The sequence below is a fragment of the Phaseolus vulgaris genome, chromosome 7, assembly GCF_000499845.2.
Source record: "Phaseolus vulgaris cultivar G19833 chromosome 7, P. vulgaris v2.0, whole genome shotgun sequence".
Taxonomy (NCBI): Eukaryota; Viridiplantae; Streptophyta; class Magnoliopsida; order Fabales; family Fabaceae; genus Phaseolus; species Phaseolus vulgaris.
The window spans coordinates 12,130,009-12,150,207 of NC_023753.2; the positions used below are offsets into that span (position 1 = coordinate 12,130,009).

General features: G+C 31.3%; 1 protein-coding gene across 1 annotated transcript; it reads right to left on the minus strand.

Annotated features, from left to right (window-relative positions):
• On the minus strand, positions 1 to 5,476 carry LOC137827759 (uncharacterized). The gene is made up of 3 exons (XM_068634065.1): positions 2,758 to 5,476; positions 1,166 to 1,476; positions 1 to 618 (listed from the first exon to the last, which is right to left on the minus strand). The coding sequence occupies exons 1-3, from the start codon at positions 5,010 to 5,012 to the stop codon at positions 251 to 253; spliced, it is 2,934 nt and encodes a 977-aa protein (XP_068490166.1). The 5' UTR covers positions 5,013 to 5,476; the 3' UTR covers positions 1 to 250.
• Positions 5,477 to 20,199: the final 14,723 nt, after the last annotated feature.

A 20,199-nucleotide genomic window follows, 5' to 3' on the forward strand; every position in this document is an offset into this window, starting at 1 on the left:
TTTGGTGAAATTCAACCTGTGCAATCGTTAAATCAAAGTCCACAATGCTCAGGATGGTGTGCATAAGATTTGAGTCAAGTTCGGTGAGAGCATTCAGAAACTGAACACATATCTCTTACAAAGGAGTTTGAAATGAAATTCCAGTTCCTGAACTATATATATATATATATATATACACATATAAACTGGTAAGAGAAGCATATGGAAAAATAGATTATGTAATTGAACGCTACTGTAACTATCGCTGTAACTACCGTCTGTCATCAGTTTTAACAGGAGCTTTATCCAGGTCGTCAATCTCCTTCCTACTCTTTACCATACTCCATTTCTTACTATTGAAATCTAGTTTGTCAAAGTCCTCAGCAATTCCAACATAACCATAAAGAATATTCTCCACTTTGGCTCCCTCGTCAGTCTCTCGCATGTTACAGCTTTTAATACCTTCAGATTTTACTCTCTCATATTCAGCTCTACTGCGATTATTATCAGAAAGATATTTATGAAGCCTCTCTGCATCTCCCAGCCCACCAAACGTGCCCAGGAATTTCACCAATACAATACTTTGGTCTGCAGGCTTCCCTAAGCATAGTTTGATTCTTCCGCTCACAAAACCGTTGCCTGAGAGGTTAAAATAAATAAACAACTTCCGAATGCACAGTTTAACAGGTAACAATGAGTAAATTCCAAGGAGGAATGCAAGGTTCATGTAATATAAATTTCATATTAAATTAATCAGTAATTCCCTAAACTATATAAAAATAATAATTAGGTTCCCAACTAAAAAAATGTGATTAGACCCTTGATCTTGTAACTTATTTGTATTTGGATGCCTGATGTTAGTTTATGACGCTTGCATCCAGCTTAAAATAAACAATTCATTTCCATTTAAAAATCCTAGGACTCAATTACAAAAAAAAACGATATAAAACCCAGTTACAATTTATTTCTATGTTTAGAGAGCTAATTAAAAATTCCCAAAAAGACTCAAGGGTCTACTGATTATTTTAACCTAAATTCAATATGCAATATTTTAAACATGCATATTCCAGTGGATGATTAATGCATATAATCCAATCAAAATAGTTAACATTTGGTTCACTATAAATTATGTTTTAACTTGAATAATTAATATTGCATACTATCATAATATCCAAACACAAATTACCTCTTAGAAACGCCTCAATTGTTTCCATGCTTACAACCTTCCAATTTTGCGGATTCTGATCAGACATGGATATGTTATGGATGACAACAATTGGAGGCCAAAGGATCAAATCCTCCTTTTGAGCCAGAGCTTCTGCTGGGGGTAAGACCTGGGGAACCCAAGTTACGGTATCTTGAGGAACAGCAATGTCCCATCCCATCAGAACACAAACTGCTTTGTGAAGACCCATGTGCTTGGCTCTCAACCCAGCCTTATGGGACATAAAAGCATGAGTTACTAGACGTTGAGTGTCCATGAATTCTTTTGACGAGCTGTTACCATTAAAAGGGATAAATGGGACATATAAACTTGTTAAGAGCTGCAACAACGATAATTACACTTAAAAGACAACACTTACTGGTAACTTATACATTATAAAATCATTTCAAGCATATAAAACAGAACATACGGAATTCAGAAAGATGAAAATACATTATTTCTATTACAGCATAACAGACAAAAATCAAGTCTGAAGCCTGGGGGAAATGACAAGAATTAAAATAAAATAAAATTTGGTGGTATCCTCAAGATTAATAACTGAAGTCAGTCAGAAAAAAAAAGGTAAATGGCATACTACTAGGAAATCATAATCTCAAACAGTTAACAGAAATATGATAGCATATGACTTGACTGAGTATCCTCAGATTACGATTTTTTTTTCACTCAGAAATTCCTAAAGGATTAAGAAAATCATAAATTCCCTCATGTAATTCCTACTAGAAAAATCATTAGAACCTCATTAGATACAATTCCAAAATTCTTAATCACTACAAACATGCAGCCCAAGTCAGTGAGCATCTGAAGCTTCCATCCCCTGCTGCTAAAATCTAAACCCAAAACTCACAGCTTTTAGTTGTTCCAGGAAGATCAGTTTTAGCCAGAAGTCATCAAAGGTCTAGGCCATTTTAGCCAACCAGAATTCTATCATTACTATGCCATGACATGTCACTATGTCAGGATAATCTTTTTAGTGGCTGTAGATGTTAAGTCAATAATTCTACCATTTACCCTTTGAAGATCAGAAGCCACATAAAATTTCTTGTCCCAGATTACCATAGCTGTTGTCCTTTCCATCCTAAATATAATTAATCTGCAATCTCCAAGGCATCTAAAGGCTAAAATAAATACTCTTAACAGATTATTTGCATTTTGAAAATACAGTAAGATGCTAACAAAAATTCTAACCTAACTTCAAAACCAAGCAACAAGGCAGTAAATTTAAATCTAACTTCACCGTCATTTAAAAGCAAAGACACCAATTCAGCTAGCTTTTGTGACTAATGTTCATTCCCACAGCAGTTAACCAAATGTTTGATCCTATTGTCATGGATTGGTGCTATCAAACTCTCCAGATATCTGCCTTAGTAAAGTACAACAATTATACATACCAACATGTTTAGTTCCAAAGTTTGGGAACCTAAAACGTGATTCCTGGAATAATAGCACATGTACTTGACTCCATCTGTGAGTTAAATACTAGAGGATTCCTTATGCAATATGTGAGCAGAAATGCTCCATTTAATAAAACAGCGTCACAGAAAAAGAAAACAGACCTTCTGCCACAAGCAATGCAGTACAAACTACCCGCTTTTCCATGGTCCTGGTATCTTCTTTGCACATATAAGTTCAGATTCAACTTCTTGGAGTACATTAAGAAATTCTCATGTACCATTTGATTAAACTCCTCAGAGCCCTCAGTTGGCTCAGATTCTGCAGCACTTATCCAATCTTCAGATGATTCATCATTAGCTGCATGCTTATTCTCATCATATCCATGATACTTTTTCCAAACTTTAGGTTGCTTTTGAATTGCATTTCTCTTAGAAAAATGCTGGGATTTATACCAGTTTGAAGAACTAGACTTTGAATGATGCTTTATATTTTGATTGGAATACTTCCGAAATTGAAATGAATTCCTCATGTGTCCCATAGAACCTTGAGGTATATTCCATTCGTCAGATGGAAAATCTTCTTCATTCTCCAACTCATCATATTCGTTCTTATACTTCCTGTATATCTTGGGGTTAAATTCAACATTACCAGATGAATACAATTTATCCATATCTTCCTCATCTACCCATTCTTCATTTTCGTATGCATCATGGAATTCCTCAGTTGCACCCCATTTACTTGATTTTATGGTCCTTAAATCATGCACATCTATTTCATCATTGGCATTGTATTTTCTTTTCATAAGTCTATCTGAGTGCTCATGAATTCCAGGATCCTGTCTCATTTCCGGTGCCCTGACAGCTTGTCTGTAGGTTTCTGAACTATGTTTAGACATAGGTGAACTTTGAAACCTTTCTTGCTGGAGCCCTGGCCGAACATCTCTTCGAGATTCATATTCTGTTCTTAAAATTGGTAATCGGTCAGCCTCAGGTGCACCCATATGTGAAACCTCATACTCTTGTGGCATTCTTTTTCCGTTTTCAAGATGATATCCAGATCGAAGATAAACCTCATCTTGCATTGATGTAATTGATGTTCTTCTCACATCATGATAGTCATAATACTTTGGCTTCTGTATTGCAGGGTGATCATGTACAATAGCCCTTCTTTGATTTCCATAAGAATCTTCACTCTTACCATTTCTATCTAAATCTGGGAGTGGAATATAAGGTCTGGAAAACTCCCTATTATCGTATTCTGTTACAGCTTGCTCATAGTCCAATCGACCATGAGGCGCTATCCTTCTAGGTAAATCATCATATTGATATAAACGCTCATCCTGTGCTGCCCTTACATGTGATTTATAATTAAGATAATCCACATCCCCAGTCCTGGTAGGACTAAACTCACATCGTTGGTGACATATCATATTCCTTGACCCAATTTCAAGGGCTCTAGCAGGGTCTAAAACTGCCCTTTGCCCATGCCCATTAAACCCTGCAGGTTCTGCAAATTTAGCGCTGCTCCTTGACATATCATAAGATGCAGATAAACAGATGCCATCACCGTGTGAGCATAGAAATTCATTCCTTGACATTTCTATGGAGGAACCTCCATAATCCCTCATGTGAGAAGTGCCTGCAAAATCCTTCGTGTAAGAGGGAGACAAGGAAGAATATGAAACATCCCTAGCATGAAGAATAATTTTATCTGCCCCACTGTGGGATTCTGTGACGGGTATCTTATCCATAGGTGGTCCGTCTCTGTGCTGTAGTCTCTCGTGCTCAAATCTCCTCCCAGTTGACACACCCCTGGACGGTGGAGGCAAGTGTCCACCAGCTTCTCCGTACCTCATTGTCACACTTACACCCATATCTGGAATAGACCTATATTTATAGGATCCTCCAACTTCATTTTCACGTACCACAAACTTCTGATCCACCATACCACCCTGCCCACCACCCAACCTGCCCTCAACCAAGTCCTTCTCTCCATCAAGGTAAATGCGCTTTGCATCCAAGTTTCCATTATTAACAGAGTAATCCATGGTTTTTGACAACTCATACCTTGCTCTCAGACCTGGTGGTGGTGGTGAACAACTTCTATCATGGCCAACCCCATCATTAAAGTGTGACCTTTTCCTTACTGTTTCAATTGGAGGTGACCTTGACCGACCCCTACCACTCCTTCTACCACCACCCACACGCTGCCAATCATAATCCCTCCCTTGAAACCCATCAGAACCCCCTTTGTTCCCACCACCACCCCTTCTCGCCCCATCCACCTTCAGAGGGCTCATCTTCCTCTGCTGCACCGGATCCGACCCGTCTCTCCTATTTCTTCTACCCGGGTCGGGCCCCGATTCGAATCGGTGCGGTGCAGCGTGCCCTTCCTCGCGCCGTCTACTGTATTGCATACTCAATTCAACAAACAAACGCAAATCCTACGTATCCTTTCGGTTGAATTAGGTAATTCCCAAAGGAATCTTAGGAAAAGTGAGAAACCCTACCGATGCAGAAACCCTAACCTTAGAAATACTTTGACCGGGGATTGCAGATAGAGATGAAGCAAAATTCTAAGTAGCGATTAATGATTGAGGTGAGATTTATTGGTGTTGGCAAACCTTTTTGGGAAAAGCGCGAAGTTGAATCGACGCAGAGAGAAGTTGCAGAGTCATGGCGAGAGTTTGAGTGGGTACTATAGGGATTTCAAGGTGTAGTTATAAGAAAAGAAAATTGAGGATTAGAATCGAAAAGAGAAGAGAAGAGAGTGTGATGGATGAATGGGTTCATGCCTCAAACACTTCAACTCAAACTCTAACTTTGATATTTCAGATTCATGGCTTTTCGTTTCTGCTCGCACCACCTTGTTATGGTCAAATGCCAAATTCGATATTATTTAATTAATAAATTATAATTTTACTCTTTTACTTTATTTTTATGTTTCACTCGGTCTGTTACTATCTTTAAACTTTAATTTAATCTTTTAAGAAAAAACAAACTAACACAAAATAATATTTTTTATCGTATGCGTAAGTTATACGTCACTGTAAAAAAAATGTCATTTTGATATTTAAAATTTAAAATGTCTGTTCTTAAAAATTATTTATTAAAATAAAATATAATTATAGATTATAGATATTCTATATAATCAGTTATTAAGCTTCCATAATATAGTAGCGTATGTTGGATTTTTTACAAGATAAACAATGCATATAAATTGTAAATACAAAGTTCAATTAGTAACCAAAGTCTACACACAAAAAAAGTCATTGATTTTTTAGATACTTTTTTTAGCAATGGTTAAACTTATTTATGTAAGAGTCTTATTAATTGTTCTTAGTGTAAAAAATTGGAGCCTACAAAGTTAAATACCAATAATATAATTTTTTGAATGATGAGTTATTTTAGGAAGTATACATGAATATTTTCAAGAGTTATAAATCGAGAATAAATCTTATATGGAATGAGACAAACATCTAGTCAATGGTTTTGTAAGTTCTCTTCCACATTATTGCAACATGGTTTTACAAAGTCTACAAATCATTACTCTTTGTTTACTAATAGAAATATTATTTTACAAGTTGAATAAATCTATATATGGAACCAGAGATGCATCTAGACAATGGTTTTGCAAGTTTTTTTTCCACCTTATTGCAACATAATTTTACACAGTTTAAAAATGATTACTCTCTATCTACTCATGGTTCATGTTCTTCTCTAATAATTTTGTTGGTCTATGTGGATGACATCATCCTAGTAGACTTTGATTCTTCTTGTGTTGACAAGGTATAATTGACATTAAGTTATTTGTTCAAACTAAAGATTCTTGGTTCTTTCAAATATTTCTTAGGTTTAGAAATTATAAAATCTAGCAAGGGTGTCTCCTTTAATCAAAGAAAATATATTTTATCTTTTCTTGTAAATCAACTACATTACTTATGGATCTTAATTTAAAACTTAGTATCAGTGGTAGTGACCCTATGGAGGATTCCTTTGTGTAAAGAAGATTAATTGAATGACTTATGTATTTGACTATTTTCAGACAAGACATTATTTTTCAATTCACACACTTTGTTTGCATATGTGATGAAAATAATTTTATTCACACTTAATAACTTTAATCATAGATTATTGAATTATAATAATAAATAAATCCATTATTTTAATTAAGATTCATATAATTGGATTTATTTGGGTCTTAGCTATTATTTTTGTTAATTTTGTGTTTGTAGAGTAAACGGTCTGAAGGAAAAGTCTACTTTTGTGAATGGGTCAAGTATGCAATAGTCAAAGTTGCTTCTTTGAATCAAAACAAAAGCAAATATTTGAGAGGATTTTATGCAAAGCATGAGAGATTTTCTCCACCTTAGTAGGAAATATTTTCTTCAATATCTTCTCCAGTATCTTCCCCACCAAAAGTGGTGCATCAACCATAGAAAACACATAGAAGACCAATGTCTCTAAGTGCAAAGCCACTTCATTTGTTTATTTTTCTGCATTTTTTATCTTTGTATTTTTTGTTAGAATAGGTGGCCTAAAACAAGAGGGGAGTAAATTGTTTTCACAAGATTTTAGTAAATATTGGAGTCAAATTGAAAACTTAATAAAATCAACTAATTGATCTATTCATCAACTGATTATAAAAAGCACGTCAAGCATATATTCAAAATATAAATTAGTTGTTACGAGAATTTAACCAATTGATTTAAACATAGAAAACTGTAAAACAATTGATAAAAACATATATTAGAGCGAGAAAGAGAGAATTATACTGGTTCACTCTTACACCAAGAGTTACATTCAGTCCTCAGCAAACCACTAAGAATTCACTAAAGCAAACACACAAGGTTTACAAAAATAGTCAAGAGTGTTGATCTTGAACCTTACAATAACACACAACACTCTTAACCACATACAGAATTCAGAAACGCTATCTGAATTTGCTTACACCAAAATACCATTAAAAAAATAAGGTTTGAATGCACCTGGATTATTACGAATGAAGAACAATAGAAATGCAAACCCATAAACCTTCTTTACAGAACAAGAATGATCCAAGAAGCAAACTCAATCTCTAAGAATGATTTTAAGACTTTCTGTTTTTCTTTCTTATGAAAATCATTGTTTAAAATTATCAAATTACATCCTTATATAAAGTATAATAATTGTAAAAATAGTTTGATCATTTAATGAAAACAATTGTATCAATTAAAAACATAGTGGTTAATATAACAAAATTATGTTAAAAACATTCAATTGATTTTTGAAATAACTAATTATTTTTTTTTTAACATATGAAACAACAAATTTTAAACTAGTTCTTTTATTGAAATAATTGATTGATTTCACTTAAAAAAAAAGACAAAACAGAAAATAAATCATTTTTAAATCCTTTAAAAACCTTAAGTCTTTTCAACCGGTTGATACAATACATCAATCTGTTAAATATATTTACTATGGTCAACAGACTTGAATAAAAGTAATTTCAATTGATTAAAACATGAATCAACTGATTAAAAAATACATAGATTTAGAAAACAAAACTTTTCAAGGAGAATACCTTTCAAGTAACTTAGATCATAATGTAATGCAAAGGTATACGTTAAAATCTACCTAACTAAACACACACGCACAACTTCAAGTCTTTAAGACAAATTGAATTCATCCAAGCTTCTTTGGGCAACATTTTTAACTCTGCATGGAAGGCTAAACCTTTTGGTGATTCCTTTGTAATTCCCCATTGAGTTTTGAGGTTTTGATCAATAAAAGTTTTGTTTTTCAATTCTCTATAGCAGTTGTTTTAATATTCTAATCTCCTGGAAAACGGGTTTTTGTGTGAGGTTGTACTTGAACGCATGATTGAGAGTCTTCATTATCTTAAATTTTGGTTTCTTAGTTAGTTCGCATTATTCTAATTAATTTCATGGGTGCATGATTCAAGAGAGAGGAGATAAGCATTTCCATGGAGTATACGCATGGAATAAAGTGTGTACTGATTAAACCAGTAGACGCATGTTTTACTAGTGAGATTCAAGTTGAATTAGATTAACATATGTTCAATCTGGTTTAGCTCTATATGAGAATTGAAGGATGATAATCTTTAGATGATCTGTGAGGAATTCATTAGTGGAGGAACTTAGGAGTCAACCTGCATTCTTTACTATTTTTAATCTCTTTTATATTCTTTTGCTAAACAAACATAAACTCCTTTTTATCTTTTATTGTTATTACTAATCCAATTGTGTTGCCGATATATTAAGAGTTAATTTTCACTGGATTCACACTTGAGTTCGTTGGGAGACGACTTGGGGTCAATAGACCTTCTATACTACCTTTCCTCGCTGTTAGACAATCCATGAATGAGCATCAGACGAATCTCTTTGGATAGTTGACTGCATAAAAATATTGATTTGAATTCTAAACGATACACATATCAACATGCAAAATCTATTAACCACATATTTAGCCACAATCCATCACTTGTTACCGTACTTGAAGTCCACTCTAGATCAATGTCTTTATTTCCGAGGCAACAACAAATCTCATATTTTAGCATAGGTTGATGCAGATTGGGGTAGTTGCTTAGATACCAAAGAATCAACGACTAAATTTTGTATTTTCCTTAGTGATTCTCTAATTTCTTGGAAGTCTATCAAATAAGGTATTGTGTCCTAGTCTCTAGTAGGATTAGAATATCGTGTTTTCTTTTCAATGAGTAGTTTGGCTACAATAATTACTCAAATATTTTGAAATTTCAATTGACACAACTTTGCTCTTCTTGTGATAACAATTCTTCCATGCACTTTGCTTTTAATCCCTCTCACCATGAGAGGTCCAAACATATAGATATTGATTGTCACTTCATTGATAAACTTGTTCAAAAAACAATTATTGACTCTCATTCATGTCACAAATGTCTTTTCTACTATTGTCTTCAATTGTTTCATTGGTAAAGGAATCATCAACATTTATTCTCCAACTTAAGGAAGGATATTAAAATAAAATATAAGTAGATAGTATAGATATTCTATATAACAAGTTATTTAGTTTTTAGATATTATAGTTATTATAAATATTATATATAATCAATTATTTCGTTTCATTTTTTTTCTATTATTTTGTTACTATATTTGTTATTAAATATAACTTTCACTTTTCTATAAACGATATATTTGATTCAATAAATTATTTTATAATTTTCCACTCTTTAATAATATTATGATGACAATTTTTAAGTGCTACTTTGTCAATTATGTATATACAAATATTTCAAAACAAAAATTACTATTTTATGATAGTTTTAAAAGTAACAAAATTGCTTATAAACTAAAGAAAGAATTATTTTACATCAGTCTTAAAATTTAGAAGATTAAACTCAATTTAAAAACAAAAGTCAGTTGACCAAAAGTAAAACTCTAAGCCTATAAGACTATAAAAAATTTCAAAGTAATTACACTTATTATTTTTAAAGATTCCGAAAGACATATGTTTTCTATTTTTTTAACATTTAGAAAAAGTATAAGAAAATGTAAGACTAGTATTATTTGATTAATATATTTAAAATAAATTGATTATGATGTCTAATTTTTTAGTTTACTTTAAAATTTGAAGTTAAAAACTTTTCACAACTTCATCTTTTGAATGCTAATAGAAGAAGTTTATACTTGATAGACAATCTATCAAGCAATTTTTACAATGTTGTGTCGAATGATGTGCATACATACCCAACTTCAAGTGTAACAGATGCATTGCCTAAACATGCTTTTCAAAATACTTGTTTTCGTAAAAGTTTCGTTCTTTGATTAGTTGGAGATAAATAACATGAAATATAAAAAAGATAAGAGTTAAGAGATATTTACATAAGGTATTTTATATTGGTTCGTTTGATAATCCTGACTACATCCAGTTCTTGATCAACACAATCAAGTTCCATAACCAAACTAACGCTGTGAAGATACACGTGAGTATTGTTTGGACCTCAACCACTCTTAGATAAAACAACTTAAGTACTGTTTTTACACTCAATCACTCCTAGCTAACAATCCTAAGTATTGTTTGAAACACAACCACTCCTGGCTAAAACTAAGTATTGTTTGAAATGTAGTCACTCATGACTAAGATCGAGTAGTGTTTGGAACCCAACCACTATTAGCTAAAACTTGAGTATTTTTTGAAATGCAACCACTCATGACTAAATATTAAGTATTTTTTTCAAATTCGACAACTCTTTCCTAAAACTGTAAGGTTTACAAAGAAAGTGATCTAAAAGATCACAAGGTTGCTCGATAGAAAGAGAAGTTACATCTTACAATGGGTACAAATATCTTACACTCTTCTAAATAGATATGAACATGAACAATGTTCTTCCTCACAACTACAAGGCTAAGGATTTCTAAAGACTACATGATTTTTTCATGTTCTCATTGTAAGAGTTTTGTCAACCTTCATTCTTTACAAGCATCTTCTTTATGTATGTTAGAGCAAAAGTCCAACATCCCACAATTTTGATTAAGTGCTTAAACCAATAAAGTATGAAGTTGGATCTAATTAGACGAAGATCAAATCATACAGGTACATTGTATGGTAGACGATAAGAGCACAAAACAAAATACCCTTTCTATTTGATAGAAAAAAGATGATGATCAAAAGATAAATACACATGAAGACTATAAACTAACTTAAACTCATAATATTCTTGAAGCTTAATGTTTATCACTCAAAGAATGTCTTCAATGTCTGTCACTAAAGAGATCCACACCAAACAAAAAAAAACTCTATTCAAACATCTCTTAGGTTTTAAGCTAAAACGGAAATGAGCATCAACTCTCTAAACACAAGCTATTTTCAACTCTGGTCAAACTATTTGTCTTGTACGGTGTACACTTTTACCATTATTTGGTGTAAAAGGTTCTACTATTGGGGAATATAAGTATTGCCTACTATCAGGAAAATTGTTTGAAGAAGAGAAATTAATGCTCCTCAATGTTAAAGCTCGTTAGACTATGAAGGAAGAACAAGAAGAAGACAACAAATAAAGTGAATTCAAATATACTCAATGGATAGAAAAGGGAATGCAACAACTACTTTCTTGAAGCATGTATAAAGACATGTTTTTAAAGAGAAGATAAAATAACCATTATTTTACAAGTGTTAAACTCTACCATTTTTATCGCACCCAAAACTTTGTAATAACATTATTTGTGTTCATCCCTGCAAACTAATACAGAGAGTTTAAACCAATATTGTATATGTCGAAAGACACTACACTCTCTAGTGAGTGAAAACTGTGATCTTTTAATCACAAAGACATTGTTCATGTCTCAAGCTAGGAGTGACTTTTGGTTCAAAGAATACTTGACTTAAGTCAAGAGTGACTTGTTGAAATAATACTTTGGTTAAACCAGTAGTGGCTTGCGAAAGAATATTTGGTTAACCCTAATTGAACCTATTTTACTATTGACCCAAATACAATTCCAAAATCATATTCTACTTGGCCCAAATATTTGGTCCAATTATTTTATGCTACTAGGTCCAATGCATGGCCCATGAAATCCTAAACAACTTTATACAATTTTTTTAAGCTAAAGCTTTGCCCAAAAATAATGTTGACTAGTCAACCGAAACTCAGCCGTCTTGTGTTCTTCTGACCGAAGCTCTAGTTTATGTTTTGATGAGTTAGGGGTATTCTTGGATATGTTTGTACATTCCTTCATCCTAGAGTTTTCCTCTTGATTGGGCCTACACAAATAAACAAAAGCTCAATTAGACCAATTTTTGCAAATAATTTGATAAATAACCTTTAGGTCTTCATCCTATTTATTATGTGGTTGTGTGTGGCTGGGGGCTCTGTCATCACTATGTTTGTGAAAAACTTCCATCAGATCGTCTAATCTAAACCAAACTTATTGTTAGATAACACAAAATTAGACAATAACTATGAAAAACTATGAAACATTTTAAAATATAATTCAACCCTCCCTTATTGTGTTTTTCTTGTTTCTCACTATATAGATCTTGAGAATTAAAAAAGTCATTGCAAATCCTTTGGATTCATTGTGTTGTGAGGGTCTTATTCTATTACTACTTCTTGTTCCATTTGACCATGCTTGAAGCATTGAGACATAATGTTTTTTACTTAAGCATTAAATGTACGTGGCTTCTTTGGTAACACCTAAAAAATACAACAAAGCCTCACAGTCCTAGGTAGATAGATTTCTCCACCTTTTGAGCAAAGTGCATGGCTTGATACAGCTAGCTAACTCTATTACATTAACATCTCTCCTTTGTAGAAAAATTTATTGTGTTGGGAAACTTTCAACATTTTCTTAAAGGGATTTTGATGTTGAAAAAACATTGTGAGATCCTCTTGACAGAAAGAAGAAGTAAGCATAAAATAAGCATTTATAAATTTAACATGTACCATCAAATGCTCAAGGCTTGTGTTTGTCAGATGAAGTACACTCGTTTATGTTTTTCGAAGAACAAACTTTATGAGACGAAAGGCACACATAAAGTGTTTGCGTATATTAGACAAAACATACAACACATAACTTTTGTGTCTCGTTGGGTTCCTTGAGTGGACGTACCAGAAATAGTCGATACCTAGCATGACAAATGTGGATTTGATGAGTCTTGAGTCAACCCATATATAAGATATTTGACACCACCACCAACCAAAAACCTTAAGGCATTAGGCTTGTGGTTTTCTCTCCTTATATTGTTCATCTCACTCATCTTTACCCAATATGGGACTTTTAACTCCATACTTGAATTCCTCACAACTTTCCCCTTAAGTGAATCTCCTCCCTGCATTGCAAACTCCCCCTCCAACTCAAAATTGTTCTACCCATAAGTCTCTCTTGCTCATATAATAGTTCCCATAGACGACGCCAATTGTTGGGTTCCTCAAGTTGATATAACAAGGAGAGTTGATACCTAACCTGAGAAATGTTGATCTGATGAGTCCCAAGTCATGATCCAACCCATTACCTTCAACCTTAAATCTTAAGACAATGGGCTTGTGAGTCTTTCTCCTTATATACTGCTCACCTCACTCATCTCCATTGAATGTGGAACTCCTGACTCCATACTTGAATTCCTACCAATCTCTCCCTTAAGTGTGAGTCTCCAGACATTGCAAATTCTCCTTCCACCTCGAAAGTGTTTTACCCATGAGTCTCTCTTACTTGTATAGCACTTTCCACAAACAATGTCAATTGTTGGGTTCCTCGAGTGGACATGTACCAGGGAGAGTTAGTACCTAACATGGGATATATGGACATGACGAGTCTTGAGCCATGAGTCAACCCATATAAAAGATACCTAACATCATTTCCAACCAAAAACCTTATGGCATTAGGTTTTATGGGTCTTTCTTCTTATATACCATTCATCTCACTAATCTCCATCCAATGTGAGACTCCTAACTCCATACTTGAATTCCTCACAATCTCCCAAGTGTGAGTTGATGACTTATTTTACAACAAGTGCACCGTGTTGTCAAAAGTAATAATTTGTCATTAAGGACGGATATCGAACCCATAAGGAACAATTGAATAATCAAGTACAAGATTCACTAAAGAGAAAACAAAATAATAAAGTTTGTTGGGAGTTTGTTATGATTGCAAGAATTGTAAAGAAAGTAAATCAAAGAGTTTGTTGGTTCAATTGGGAAAATTAGGATTGGGGTTCATCCTTCTTACTTTTTTGTATTTTGAATAGCATGGTAATATTTTATCATTTGATTAATGTTGATGTCCTTATAAAATTCATTTATATCGATTCCCTGCATATAAAATTATTAAGGGAGTTTCCTAAATATCGATTCCTCGCATATTTATAAAAACTTATTATCATTACGATTAGATGTTGATAGCAATTAACATTTTAAATTTATTCATAGCATTCAAATATGTTAAGCATTATCATTTAGGTCAGAAACTTAGAAGTACTTTCTAGTCAAATCTAAGTATCTTGATCATGGTAAAAAGCATTACAAATAAAATGACAATATCAATCTTCAATCAAGAACGAAATATTATATTTAAATATCACCTCAATACATAAGAGTTTGAAAAAATTACTCCCAATCCCATAGGGTAGAATTAATCACTCATGTTGACCATTACAAGCATGGAAAGTAAGAAAAGAAGATCCAAGATGTTTCTCCTTTATGGTTGCCTCCTCTAGGGTTTATAACTTCTATTCTCCCAGTTGATTTTCCAATCCACTCAATGATGTTTATGGTTGTACCCCATGCCTTATATTTAACCTAGTTGGGCTTGGGCTAAGTGAGTTCTCGCTTGGGCGAGTTAGGCTCGCCTGAACAAGTTTGACGAAAACAGGTCCAACGTCACTGGAGTGATCTCACTTGGGTGAGATTGGGCTTGCTTGGGTGAGATCCTCTAGGAGCTTCTAGCTTGGGCGAGTGTTGGAGCGTTCCAGTTTTCCCTTTTTAGCTTTGTTTATTCTCTCCTTTTTCCCTTTCATCTCCATTCTTCCCTATAATCTTGAAATTAACACAAATTTGGGAATAAACCATTCTTATGCAAATTATAATCACAAAATATGTAAAAATGTTTAAATTCATAATTTAAGGGTTATATTATAGTTATTTTATCAATTAATATTCATAAGTGCCTGTATTTTAATATGAAATATTACTAAAATCTGTCACTTATCATGAGTCTCATCCACACATTGCAAACTTCCCCTCCACCTTGAAAATGTTTTACCTACTAGTCTCTCTTACTCGTATAAAACTTCCCACAAACAACGTCAATTGTTGGTACCTACTTGGGAGACATGGATTCGACGAGTCTCAAATCATGAGTCAACCCATATATAAGAGACCTTGACACCACCTTCAACTTTTTGGGTTGAAGGTGGTGTCAAAGTCTCTTATATATGGTTGACTCATGACTTAGGACTCATTGGATCTACATCTCCAAGGTTAGGTATTGAGCCTCTTTGGTACGTCCACTCGAGGAACCCAAAATTTTTGTTAGGTTAAACTGAACATTTTTGCTTGACATGATCTAATGCTTAAAAGGATTATGTTTTGACACTTCATTGTTTATGCACATAATCAAACTCAAACAAAGGATTTGTGAAACTTTGATCTAATAACATTCCCTCACTTAATAGAGGTATTCTAGCTTCATTATTGTATAGTTATGCATACAAGACTTTAGGTGATGAGAAGCTAAAGGAGGTTTATATTAAACTTGGTAAGTAGATGTACATCTTGATCTTAATGTCAAATACTTTATATCATCTTGATATTGAGGCATTGGTCTTATTCTAGTATGTGTCAGGTATTAGTCTTTAATGAAACATGTTTATCATTGTTAAATTTTTTTTAGAAACATCTTATATTTAGTCATAATATGTTGTGTGACTAAATATAAATTCATTTGTATTTATATGCATCATCCCAATAAATATATATATATATATATATAAATATATGAATAATTAATTAAGTATAAATATGATTTGGTGATGATAATATGTATACTATTATGATGTTTTCGTTAACTCATGTTTTTGCACTGTTGTATGTTACTATTATGATTATATGATATGAAAACATATTTTTATGTCAGTAGAGTAAAAAATCAACATGCTTCCATAGGTTAATGGTCTACAAATACTTATATTTTAATGTTTTTATTTCGAGGACATAATTGTTCAAATAATATATATATATATATATATATTATAATTATGATTATGATTCTTAGTTTTTATTAACTGAGTAGTACGATAATATTATTTCCTGGGGACTGTTAAAAAATATAATTTTTTTTTTAAGAATTGAAAATATAAGTGTAATATAATTTTTATATGAAAAACATAATGTAATGTCTTTTTTACAGAGAAAAAAAATCACATCTACTAGATTTATTTTACTCTTATAATGATTATTATTAAAAAAAATTAGTCATAGAGTTTCATAGGCAAAATACTAAATTTTAGGAGTTAAGTTTTGCATAAGATTGGAAGAAATTGAAGAGTTCTTAGGAATACTTATATTATCTTGTTATAATAAAACTAATAAAGTCGCTAATTCATAATTTCGTCCAAAATCTATACAACATTATTTACATAACAACTAATGAACTAATAAAATCCAATTACTGAACATTTATTTATAGTAATAAATGTTTTTCTATTCTAAAAACTAAATATAATTCTATATTATATATATGTATATATATTCTTATCTGTTCCAAAATATTTGTGTCAGAACATATTTTCTAAATTTTTCATATCAATTTATAGGTGTTCCAAAATTCATATAACTTCAAATAAAATTTTATTTAATAATATATATATATATATATAATAAAATAAGAATAAAAACTATATTAATATCTTATGTACCAAACCCAACTATTTTAATGCTATTTTCTCTTAATATCTTTCTATAATTTAATTAGAATATTTTAATCAAAATAACTTTTATAGGAATCTTTATACTTTTTTTATTAGTTAACTATTAAAAAATAATACACTAAAAGTTATTGACACACACTCGATAGTGGAATTTTTAACTCGTTAATCATAAGATCATAGTTTTAAAAATTAAAAGCTTGATAAACCAAAGCAAGTCACTTAATAAAAGAAAAAAAAACACATTTTTTTATTAAACAATCATTTGATGATACTAACAATAATAATCGATAAATTATTGATGGTAGAAAGTAATAATAATATTAAATAATAGTATAAAACAAATACACAGAAAATCATGAAATAGGAACCAATTTTAGAAAAAAAAAATAATTAATTGTTATAGTAACTAAATTAGAGACCATTTCATACACTAAAAAAAAATTAGTTTCTAAATTACTTTTTATTATTGGTAAATAGTTTTTAAATTGGTATCTAATTAGCTACCAAATTTAACTACCAATTATTTAGATTCTAAATTTGGTAGCAAAAACCTTGGTAACTAATTAGATACTAATTTAGAAATCATTTAACACTAATATAAACTATTTTAGAAACCAAACATTTTTTTAGTTTTTAAAATGGTCTCTAATTTAGTCATTATAATAACTAATTATTTTTGTCTCTAAAATTGATTTTTATTTTATGATTTTCTTGTAGTGATGGATATAGAAGAAAGTTTGAAATTGAAAGATAATTGAATTGTGATTGAGAAGAATATGTGTAAATCTTTTTAGAAAAGTTTCTATATGAAATTGTTTGAATAACATTACATTCCTAGTTATTTGAAATCTTATACTAGAAAATTTTGGTGCACTCTAAAATAAAATCAAGATAATGTTGATTGATTACACTAAGATTATTTTAATGTTTTAAAACCTTTTAAAATCCTAATTGAATAGATCCCTTAATATTTTTATAAAAAAAATTTACATTTTTGGTAGAATATATTAAAATAGGTTTTAAATTTTTTTCGAAAATATTATTCTAAAATAGTTAATCCAGAAATATAGTTAAAAATAAATTTTGGATTATATTATTCTAACACTACAAGAAAATCATTAAATAAAAATCAATTTTAAAGACAAAAAATAATTAGTTATTATATTGACTAAATTAGATACTATTTTAGATATTAAAAAAATTATTAATATCTAAAGTAATTTATATTATTAATAAAATTTATAAACTTTTTTCTAAATTTATATATAATTAACTATCAAAGTTTTAGAATACAAACTAATTAGTAATTAAAATCTTGGTAGCTAATTATATACAAATTTAAAGGCTGATCTATAAATTTTATTACTATTTAAAACTACTTTGGATACTAATAATTGTTTTAGTATATAAAATAGTATCTAATTTAATCAATATAGTAATTAATTATTTTTTTTCTTTAAAATTAGTTTTTATTTAATTAAAATTAGTTTTTATTTAATTAATATATTTTGTTGTTATATTTTAGAAAGTATAAAGATTTTAAAAAGTTATTAGGTTAGTAAAAAAAATATGAAGGTGAAAAAATAAAAGTAGGAGATTATTTCTAAACAAACATAGAAGTAAGAAAACAAAATATAAATAAAAAATAATAGAAGTTTGACGTAGAGTTATCTTAACTAATCGAGTCATTATCTTAACTCATTCAGTCAAAAACGTATTACTGAAAAGTGTTAATTATGATTGTGATCTATGTAGCACAGATACGGATATCAACACTGACACGACACGGACACGGAGATGCGTATAATCTCTAAAATGTAGGACACGGGGATATTGATCTATATATTATATAATTTTGAATTATATAAATTGAAAATAAATATTTATATGCAAAAGTATGTTTCAGATTATTTTGAAAGCAGGAAGATATTTTTCATGACTGGTTTAAAAGAATTTGTTTCTTATTTTTATAATCATAATAAAAATTTATACAATAAATTTGAGTTTTTGAAAAAATTATAGTATTTATACATTTTAAAATTGTGTTAGAACCGTGTTAAAATTTTCAAAAATTCAACAAATATTTTTTAAATTGAACATTTCACCGACAAGTGTCCTACAAGTGTCAACACCGATACGTGTGTCCGACACGGATACATCATTTAAGAGAAGTGTTCGAGTCTCATAGATTGTGATTTCTAAGGTTAAATTTACTTCACCAAGATGAGAACTGATTCACAAAATTTACCTGGTAAGGGTTAAGAAAAATGTTGCTTTGAAAATTGGGGAGGAAAAGACATCAGAAGACATCAGTTTATAAGTGTAATGTGTTATGTACTAAAATCGAGAGGTTTAGGCCGAGAACTACATATTGAACAACCAAGAGGTGTTAGGCTAAAACCGAGAGGTTTAGACCGAAAGCGAAAAAGACATACATAAAAGAATAAAACAAAATATAAATATTATTATAAAAATAAAAGCCCAATTAAGATAAAACTTACATGAGGGGTGTGAAAATAATAAAAAGGTATAGAAAGAAAGCCCAAAAGTAAAGGGGAAAGCCCATTAAAGAAACCCAATAAATAGGAGTTCAGAGTAAGAAAAAGGTAAGAGTGATTTTATTTTATGAACATTAAACTATTTCTGACTTTGGCATCGGAGCGACTTGCAGGTACCCCTGCTGTGAGGAGAAGCCGAGAGCACTTGCTGTGAGGAGAAGCCGAGAGCCCTTGCCGTGAGGAGAAGCCGAGAGCCCTTGCCGTGAGGAGAAGCCGAGAACACCTGTCGTGAAGAGAAACCGAGTGTCCAGCCCAAGATTGAAGGATTTGCATAAAGAATTAATCTTGTTAATCTATTTCGAGTGTTCTTGGTCCCTGTTGTAAGAACATGTTACAATGTAATTTTAAAAATGTTCATCCTTCAATAGGTTCCACATATTTCAATAAAAAAATTATTTCTCTTACTATTTGTAATCTGGTAGTGTTCCCAAATGTATCTTATGAATGAAGGAACTTAAGTTAGCACCCCAAACACGTACATTGCTTCCCTATTCAGTCTCTTCCTTCCCATTATCTGACTTTGAATTTAAGATTGCAACTTTGCAAATGCCTTTTGAGAAAAGCAAAGATTCTAAGGCAAATCTGTTAACAAACAATGCAAGACCACATCATAGTCCATCATCAGGTAGGTGTTTATTGTGGA